Raw genomic sequence first — 10,692 nt, 5'->3', positions numbered from 1 at the left:
CAGACTGACAGACTGACAGACTGACAGACTGACAGACTGACAGACTGACAGACTGACAGACTGACAGACTGACAGACTGACAGACTGACAGACCGACAGACTGACAGACTGACAGACTGACAGACCGGACAGACCGACAGACTGACAGACTGACGTGACAGACCGACAGACCGAGACAGACTGACAGACCGACAGACTGACAGACTGGACAGACTGACAGACCGACAGACTGACAGACTGGGACAGACTGACAGAATGAGACAGACTGACAGACTGACAGACCGGACAGACTCAAATTGACAGACTGACAGACTGACAGACCGGGACAGACTGGACAGACTGGACAGACCGACAGACTGGACAGACCGACAGACTGACAGACTGACAGACTGACAGACTGACAGACTGACAGACTGACAGACTGACAGACTGACAGACTGACAGACTGACAGACTGACAGACTGACAGACTGACAGACTGACAGACTGACAGACTGGCAGACTGACAGACTGACAGACCGACAGACTGAAAAAACAAAACCACCGACTGGACAGACTGACAGACCGACAGACTGACAGACTGACAGACTGACAGACTGACAGACTGACAGACTGACAGACTGACAGACTGACAGACTGACAGACTGACAGACTGACAGACTGACAGACTGACAGACTGACAGACTGAGACAGACTGACAGACTGACAGACTGACAGACTGACAGACTGACAGACTGACAGACTGACAGACTGACAGACTGACAGACTGACAGACTGACAGACTGACAGACTGACAGACTGACAGACTGACAGACTGACAGACTGACAGACTGACAGACTGACAGACTGGACAGACTGACAGACTGACAGACTGACAGACTGACAGACTGACAGACTGACAGACTGACAGACTGACAGACTGACAGACTGACAGACTGACAGACTGACAGACTGACAGACTGACAGACTGACAGACTGACAGACTGACAGACTGACAGACTGACAGACAGACAGACTGACAGACTGACAGACTGACAGACTGACAGACTGACAGACTGACAGACTGACAGACTGACAGACTGACAGACTGACAGACTGACAGACTGACAGACTGACAGACTGACAGACTGACAGACTGACAGACTGACAGACTGACAGACTGACAGACTGACAGACTGACAGACGGACAGACTGACAGACTGACAGACTGACAGACTGACAGACTGACAGACTGACAGACTTACAGACTGACAGACTGACAGACTGACAGACTGACAGACTGACAGACTGACAGACTGACAGACTGACAGACTGACAGACTGACAGACTGACAGACTGACAGACTGACAGACTGACAGACTGACAGACTGACAGACTGACAGACTGACAGACTGACAGACTGACAGACTGACAGACTGACAGACTGACAGACTGACAGACTGACAGACTGACAGACTGATTGACAGACTGACAGACTGACAGACTGACAGACTGACAGACTGACAGACTGACAGACTGACAGACTGACAGACTGACAGACTGACAGACTGACAGACTGACAGACTGACAGACTGACAGACTGACAGACTGACAGACTGACAGACTGACAGACTGACAGACTGACAGACTGACAGACTGACAGACTGACAGACTGACAGACTGACAGACTGACAGACTGACAGACTGACAGACCGACAGACTGACAGACTGACAGACTGACAGACTGACAGACTGACAGACTGACAGACTGACAGACTGACAGACTGACAGACTGACAGACTGACAGACTGACAGACTGACAGACTGACAGACTGACAGACTGACAGACTGACAGACTGACAGACTGACAGACTGACAGACTGACAGACTGACAGACTGACAGACTGACAGACTGACAGACCGACAGACTGACAGACTGACAGACTGACAGACTGACAGACTGACAGACTGACAGACTGACAGACTGACAGACTGACAGACTGACAGACTGACAGACTGACAGACTGACAGACTGACAGACTGACAGACTGACAGACTGACAGACCGACAGACTGACAGACTGACAGACTGACAGACTGACAGACTGGACAGACTGACAGGACAGGACGACTGACAGACTGACAGACTGACAGACTGACAGGACTGACAGACTGACAGACTGACAGACTGGGACAGACTGACAGACCGGACAGACTGACAGACCGACAGACTGACAGACTGACAGACTGACAGACTGACAGACTGACAGACTGACAGACTGACAGACTGACAGACTGACAGACTGACAGACTGACAGACTGACAGACTGACAGACTGACAGACTGACAGACTGACAGACTGACAGACTGACAGACTGACAGACTGACAGACTGACAGACTGACAGACTGACAGACTGACAGACTGACAGACTGACAGACTGACAGACTGACAGACTGACAGACTGACAGACTGACAGACTGACAGACTGACAGACTGACAGACTGACAGACTGACAGACTGACAGACTGACAGACTGACAGACTGACAGACTGACAGACTGACAGACTGACAGACTGACAGACTGACAGACTGACAGACTGACAGACTGACAGACTGACAGACTGACAGACTGACAGACTGACAGACTGACAGACTGACAGACTGACAGACTGACAGACTGACAGACTGACAGACTGACAGACTGACAGACTGACAGACTGACAGACTGACAGACTGACAGACTGACAGACTGACAGACTGACAGACTGACAGACTGACAGACTGACAGACTGACAGACTGGCAGACTGACAGACTGACAGACTGACAGACTGACAGACTGACAGACTTACAGACTGACAGACTGACAGACTGACAGACTGACAGACTGACAGACTGACAGACTGACAGACTGACAGACTGACAGACTGACAGACTGACAGACTGACAGACTGACAGACTGACAGACTGACAGCCAGGAATCACGTTAGCTCGCATTTTTGAAGCAACCAGCGGGGGCTCGCTTGAAGAGGGAAGCAGTTTTGGATTTGAGCGAAGCGGTTATTCACGGGGTCGCGGAGGTTGACGGTCAAACATTGTAATCGATAGGTAAAATAAGTATTGTAAGGAAAATGTACTATTTGTTAAGTTGTCTGATCTCGTATGGATTTGTTGGCCCTTGAAATGTCGGCTACTAGTCACGGTACTATGGATGCCGCCAAAAATATGCTGCGGTAATTCACAGAATAAAACGCTCACTACAGCCACGGCCTTAGGCCGTTGAAGTTAACCCTCTCTTCGTACCTATGCGTGTGGGCTAGTTGTTAAAGGCAACTCCATACGGTATAAGACAATATCTCTGCCATAAATTTGTATGTTGTCTGAACCTATGGGACCCGGAGCTTGATCCGGTTTGCCCTGATTTAGCCAATTTTTCTGTTTGATTCTCGAATCGGTATTTTGATTTCTGCTCGCGATTGGCATCGAAATTTTTTCCTTGACACTTGCCTCAGGCCTTTATGGAAACCCGTATTTTGATTTCTTAGCTTGACCGTCCTAGCATACGTGTCCGCAAATATGCTGCCTTCGATACTAGCCTCTGCCTCTCTAGATAATGCCAATGCTGATGGCAGATCTCTTTTCAAGATCTCTTTTTAAGACCCGAAAAATGTAGCGCGAGCTATAGTATCGAGTCCTGCGGATGCGGTCCAAGGGAGATTCCAGTTCGTCCTTGATTGTCCTCAGGGCTTGATACCAAAGGTTTAGTTTCGTTGAGAGTTAGTTTGTGTGAAATCAAAAACAAGCGTCTTCTAGTTTCGAAGTAAATTTCTAGACAAACTTCATATATTGTTCAGCGGTGGCCGAGAAGCCGCCGCCGGCAAAAGTGTACATAAAAATCTTATATACTATACATAAGTGGTTATACACTAATGCAAGATCAAATAAAGAAATGTTTATGCAGCAATCCGTTCGAAATGTTCGCTTGTGTCATATTTCCTGTGGCGAGGGGTCGGGGCATCCTGTTGCGATGTCAACAAAATTTTAGCGGGGCAACGACTCGAGTGGGTTGTCGTATATTATCAAGGCAATCAGTTTGAACAGGATATGGTGTTCATAGTTAACAGTTTTTGAAATAGTATTTTTAAAATTTTTAAAAAAATGGTTAATTATTTGTTGTGCTTTATTAATATAATCCGTAATATTGACAAATCTTGCTTTAATGTCGTTGTTAATTATCTCCTGTTTGTTTGCGCTTTCAGTTAGTTCTCTTTGATTTTCTGTAATTTTTTTTAAGTTGTTATCAATTCTCGCCCGTCCGCGTCGTGTAAATTTCCCGGCACTATTTTTACAACTTTACCTAGTCCATTGATAAGTCCATGTCTTTGTCTCTTTTTCGGTAATAACATTTCTACTCTGACTTTTAGTTGCTGAAGCTTCACTGATAGACTTTCAATTGCGGCATTTGAATCTGAGTTCTTTTCTAGCTGAATAATCGCTCTTTCGAAGTTAACCACGCCATCAATAAAATCCTCTAGATTAATTCTGTGTGTAAGGTATTTATGAGATTGTATAATTTTAACTGGTCCCAGATTTATTTTTAGCAAGGGGCTATTGAATCCTAAATGTTGGACTTTTAGGTCTTGGGCTGCCATTAACGCGAATCTGTAAGATCAATAGGAGTTGGGTTATTTTTAATTCTGAGTTTTATTTTAGCTTTGTGTAACTTTTTGTTTTCTTGTAGATAATAGTGTGATTTTGTTATCTTTCAGTACTTTATGTTGGGAAAAGCGAGGAGTGAGTTTGTTTCTTCTTCGTTTAAGTAATCTGTTTGGAATTTTGATTAATGCTTTCGACTCCTCTTCGTTTTCCATTATCTTAGAAGAACGATTTGGTCTAATACGCAAGGGCATTTTCAACGTTGATGTCGTGAAGGTTAGCTAGTAAATATCATTTATTGTCGGGAGTTCAGTACGTATGTTACGCCAATTAGTCCTTCAAAGAATTGGTTAAGGTTAAATAGTAGAAAAAGGGAATTTTCTTTGATCATTAATCTCTTCTCTGTCTGTTATGTATTTAAAGGTTTATAAAGGAGCCCTCTGCACCCGTATCTACCACGAATTTAAATTATGTTTGTCTTTCAATGAGAGTTCTATAGATGGTAGTTGGGCGTCCAATCGAAAATTTGCTCAAGAAGCCTGTTTATGCTTTGAGGCTTTTGACTGAATCATTTCCTTCTTCGTCAATGTTATGTGTCGCCTCTGTTTCGTCTGTCTTTGTTTCGATATTAAACATTCTTTGTCCGTTAGTCTGGAATCTGTTATTATTGGGGATTATTTTAGCTGCGGCATTCGACGTACCAAGTGTGTCATCGCTTGCCATGATAGCCGGGAATCTTTGATTACGGTAATTACTATCGTAATTCGACTGGTTATAAGTAGTCTCGTTATTTCGATTGTAACGATAATAGTCCCTGTTCTGGGGCTAGTTATTGTCCCTATTTTGGTATTGGTATTGGTATTTTGACCGAAAGCGATCGCTCTGCCCACTCGACTCCTTTGTTTTGCAACTAATTTGTTGCATTTTCCGCATAGTATAAACTCCTCTCTTTTACTGCCATGTCATATGCTTCCACTAATCCTGTAGGCTTAAAAGCTCGAACTATGCAGCTCAAATTTCCTCTTAGTCCAGCAAGGAAAGTTGTCAAGCTAGTTTGCGAAACAACTCTCTGCCTAACTCTAATTAACTCTGAACAAAGCTAATTTGATCTGTCACGGCTTGGCCGATAACGGGAACGCCTTATAACACTCGCAAATAGGACAATTGTTGAAGTGATGTGTAACGAGCGTTTTATTCTAAAAGACAATTGTTCTTAACCTGATACATAATTACTTATCCTACATACCGCAGTTTCTCTTCCCCTTCTGTGATGGCGCAAATCGTTGTGTTTTACCCGCCAAATATTGTATTCCTTTTTACCCGATTTTAGTGCGACCAAATAACCTAAACTAAATACTGACTTCATAAAAATCCTGACTATCGATAGCCTAATCCGTTCCGCGACATCCCCACCCCCGTGAAGCAGCCGCATTCACCACGTCCAGGACAGCTAGCTTCGAAGCGGGACGCATAGTCGTCTTGGCTCGATCGGTAGTCCGCACCGCTGCTCAACGAGGTACTCCATCCTTCCCGGTGAACACCTCTTCCACGACGCCTCGTCGATTCCAAAATCTCCGCCACCCGGTTTCCGACGAACTGTTTGTATATCCGGTGGGTCCACGAAGATGTGCAGCTGTAGCGTCCGCACTCGTCCGCCGCCAAAGTAGTGGCGCGGGCATCGGAACTCCTGGATCCGACTCATCCCTTGCCGCCAATCCTCGAAGGCTGCGGCCAATTCATCCGGTAGCGGCTCGTCCCAGTTGACTCCTCTCCGCCAAATCTCCCTCAGCAGCAGTTTGGCAGTCACCATGTAGCAGCTCAGGAACCCAATCGTGTCAAACGTAGACATCACCAGGCTTAGGAACTCCCTCTTGGTAGGGACTCGTTCCCCCGTCATCACGTTCCTCGGGACTCGATGGTACTTGACGCCGAACTTGAAATCATCGGTAGCCGGTTGCCAGTACATCCCAAGAACCTTCTCCTCAGCTTCGGTCCATCCGATGCTGGCGATGGACTCAAGTGGGTTCAGCGCTCTGACCACACTTGCCGAACTGGAGGTAAATCGGCACAAATCAAAACCTGCTTCAGCGTGAATTTCTCTCACCCGTGTCGAGATGGCGATAGCTTCGTCCTCGCTAGCGAAACTGTCGACGTAGTCATCCACGTAGTGGTATTCGTTGATGGCCAGGGCTGCTCGCGGGTCCGTGCTGCTATACCGCAAGGCATTACTGCCTTGTCATTACTGCCATCTCGTATACGTCCGGCTCTCGCTGGTCGTCTCCGTCTCTCCACAGAAACCTCTGGGCGCATCTGTCCTTCGGCTGCATCAGTACCTGATGAAACATCTCCTTGATGTCTGCACAAACTCCAACCGCTCCTTCCCGAAAATGGAAGAGCACTGCTGGGAGGGGCTTGTAGCGCTGTGGGCCTTTCAATAGCGCTGAATTCAAGGACACACCGTCCACCTTGGCAGCCGCATCGAAAACCAGCCGGATTTTCCTAGGCTTGTTCGGGTTTTCCACTTCGAAGTGCGGCAGGTACCACACTTTGCCCTCCTGAAACCTCTGGACTTCCTGGGCCTCCAGTCGTCGTGCGTATCCCTTCTTGACATAATCGTCCATTATCCGGATGTAAGCCGACGCGAAGTCCACATCGCGCTTCATTTTACGCTCTATGTTGACGAGCCTCCTGAGAGCCATGCTGTAGCTCTCCGGCAATCTCACTTCGTCGTCCTTCCATAGCAGCCCGGTCTCGTATCTCTGGCCTACGCGTTTGGTCGTCTTCTCCAGGGTGCTCAGGGCCCGAGCGTCGCCGCTATCTCCGACTGACGGCTCCAGGTCCACTCTGCCAGCTGCGACTGGCTGCACCGTCTTCGCTTCGAAATTCTCGGTCTCGAAGTAGTCGCTGATCATCTTCTCCAGAAGATCATCCTGGGGCACGGCTAGGAGGCACGAACTCAAAAGCGGCGAGCTCGGCTTTCCGTTCACCGGTCCATATACCACCCATCCAAGTGCGGTTTCTGCTGCAAACGGCCCTCCAGATCCATAACTTTTGGTTCTGAAGGGTACTCCTAAATGCGCATGATCCAGTCCAATTAGGATCCTCGGCGTCGCATTGTTGTACGGCATCACCGGCAGACGCGTGTTCGCCTTCACTGCCTGTACATCCTCCTGACGCAGGCTCTGCATCGGAAGGTTCAGATTGGCCACTCCGTACACATTTTTCAGCCCATGGCGCTTTGGTTTTCCCGCTGCGCTGATCTGCAGGCTGACCACCTTCGTGTGCTCTTTGGCGGATTTTCCACCAAACCATTGCACATTCAGCTGGCGACTCTCGCCTTTCAGGTTCAGGCTGCGGATGAGTTCGTCGTCGATGAGTGTGACAGACGATCCTTCGTCCAGCAGTGCGTACGTGTCGACCTTCGTATTCTCGCCGTTCAGCGTCACGGGTAGAATCCTGAACAGCAGGTGGCATCCAATTGAGTCGATGTTGAGGTTTCGGTGCGGCAACTCCTGGCGATCGTACGCCGATTGCCCTTCATCCCGCTCACGTCGCGCGTCTACAACTGCGGCTGACGTAGGATGGTTCCTTTCGCTGGAATCCACTGACCGTGGCACTCCCCTCCGATTGTTGCCGTCTCTGTACGGTTGTCGGTCCTGATCCCTTCTGTGGCCCCCATCTGCGACTGGCGGCCGTTTGGATCGTTCAAGTACTTCGTGGAGCAGGTGGTGATGCCTCATCTGGCATCCGAGGACGTTGCATCCGCGGCTCTTCCTGCAGAACCGGGACATGTGTCCGGGCTCCAGGCACGAGAAGCACAGTCGTCGCTTCATCGCGGACTCGATCCGTGTCGTTGTAGAGGCGCTGATGAAGTCCTTGCAGTCCCTGACCTGGTGCTGTCCCTCGCATATAGGGCAGCATCTGGGGCGGTCGACATATTGCTCCTCCTCGCGAACACTATTCGCGTGCAGAATCCTTCGCTTCGGTTGTTCCCTGGCTCCGGCGTCCGTGACAGTGCACACCAGTTTGGCGAATTCATGGAGCCACTCGCTCAGGTGCGCCACCGTCGGATACGGCTGTATCGTGGCCGCGTGCCTTGCCCAGTCCGACCTCTTGCTTAGAGGCAACTTGGCTATCAGCTCCTCCATAAGGGTTGGGTTGGCTAGGTGCTGGCTGCCGGTCGCGGTCGACTGCAGGAACGCTGACAGGTTGCTAACCTTTGTCGCGAACGGCACGATCCTCGCGATGTTGGCCTCCTGAATCGGCTGCACTTCGCTCACGCTCTCCAATTGGCTGCGGATCAGTTGCTCCGGGCGTCCATACCGGAATCGTAGCTGCTCCATAACAGCTTGTACGTTGCTGGGATAGATGAGCAACGACTTCACTGTTTCGCGAGCCTCTCCCTTCAGGGCTTTCACTAGCCTCTGGTTGTTTTCCAACTCGGTGCACTAGTAGGCTGCAGTTGTCTCCGTGAACGCACACAGGAATATTGGCCATTCCTCTGGCTGACCCTCGAAATCGGGAAGGTCAGGTAGTCTGCGTGGCGTCCATCCTTGTATGCTTGTCGTCGGCGCTCCATATGATATGAGCGATGGCGCAGGTACCTCTGGGTGAATATAACCTAGCACCGGCTGTGCTGCGGCAGTCACACAAGATGGCGGAGAATAGCGCGGTATTGTTGTTGTCGACACAGGTTGCCCGTTTGCCCAATGGCCGCCAAGCGTCGGCGCCAAATTCGCACTCCATTGTGGCGGCAAATTTGCACTTACTTGTGCCGGCAAACATGGCGGTGTATTCGCTGCACCGCTCACTCCAACGCCGCGTGCCCTGATTCCACCGGGATCTCTGGCGGCCTCTGCTTGTCCTCCACTTGCTCTTGCCTTCCCCAGCTCCGACTCCAGACGTGCGATCCTTTCCATTAAGGCCGCCACTACAGTTGTGGAATCCGTAGTCTGCCCCGTCGCTTCGGGCTGCAGGTTACTTGCCGCTTTCCTGGCGGCTGTTCCACTTTCCTTCGGAGTCTGTGGCCTCTGCCGATCACCAGCCACACTCGCAGAGCTGGTCGCGGTGCCAGTTGCTGTGGCCGTGGTGGTCGCAGTTGCGGGAACGCCCGAGGCTTCCAGCCTGGGGCTCCGCCTGGGTGAGTGATTCGTGGGCATCATCTTGCAGAGTGCGAATAAAAGAATTTGTCACCGCTTGGCCGATCACGGGAATGCCTTATAACACTCGCAAATAGGACAATTGTTGAAGTGATGTGTAACGAGCGTTTTATTCTAAAAGACAATTGTTCTTAACCTGATACATAATTACTTATCCTACATACCGCAGTTTCTCTTCCCCTTTCTGTGATGGCGCAAATCGTTGTGTTTTACCCGCCAAATATTGTATTCCTTTTTACCCGATTTTAGTGCGACCAAATAACCTAAACTAAATACTGACTTCATAAAAATCCTGACTATCGATAGCCTAATCCGTTCCGCGACATGATCTTAGTAATTTGGTCGTAAAATTTTTGTAAAGGTAACTGTTTTTGTTTTAAACGCTTACTTCTCTTTCAAAGCAACCGAAAGTAATGCAAGCTCTTCCCAAACACGGTCAATTACCCCCAGCTGAAGACACCCGAAACACTCAGATCAGTTGAAGACACCCGAAACACTCGAATCATTTCAAGACACCCATGTGACGTCACAGCTGTAGAGAGATTAGTATCCATATGGCTGGATTCCACTGGGATGCCAGGCGATTGCCAAGGGTATTCTTCCTTTTCACTGGGAAGTTATGTTGGGAGTTACTTATTCCGTTTCTACGGTCCTCAAGGAACGATAACCTAATTAAATAGTTCAAATATAACGTTAAGTGAAAGTCCAACAGTGGGGCCGTGCGAAATACTGTTAAATATCGTCAAGTCAATTCCTGAATTTAGCGATGTGCAAAGTTAATATGTAGCACGGCGCCAGTCATGTCATTTGGCTAGGTTAGCAATCGATCCAACCTACTAGCCTTGTCAATGGTTGATACGATGGAACAGATGGTGGAGGACTTCTTCGAGATGGAAAGTT

The 10,692-nt window shown here is 48.9% G+C and overlaps 1 protein-coding gene across 1 annotated transcript; it reads right to left on the bottom strand.

Moving 5' to 3' along the window:
• Positions 1–6,083: 6,083 nt before the first annotated feature.
• LOC121529787 lies at positions 6,084–9,795 on the bottom strand. Its single transcript, XM_041817743.1, has 3 exons — positions 9,403–9,795; positions 6,932–9,057; positions 6,084–6,843 (listed from the first exon to the last, which is right to left on the bottom strand). The coding sequence occupies exons 1-3, from the start codon at positions 9,793–9,795 to the stop codon at positions 6,084–6,086; spliced, it is 3,279 nt and encodes a 1,092-aa protein (XP_041673677.1).
• Between the last annotated feature and the right edge of the window lie 897 nt (positions 9,796–10,692).

The sequence above is a fragment of the Drosophila eugracilis genome, unplaced genomic scaffold (assembly GCF_018153835.1).
Source record: "Drosophila eugracilis isolate 14026-0451.02 unplaced genomic scaffold, ASM1815383v1 contig_1105, whole genome shotgun sequence".
Classification (NCBI taxonomy): Eukaryota; Metazoa; Arthropoda; class Insecta; order Diptera; family Drosophilidae; genus Drosophila; species Drosophila eugracilis.
This window is presented reverse-complemented; position numbering and strand designations above follow the sequence as displayed.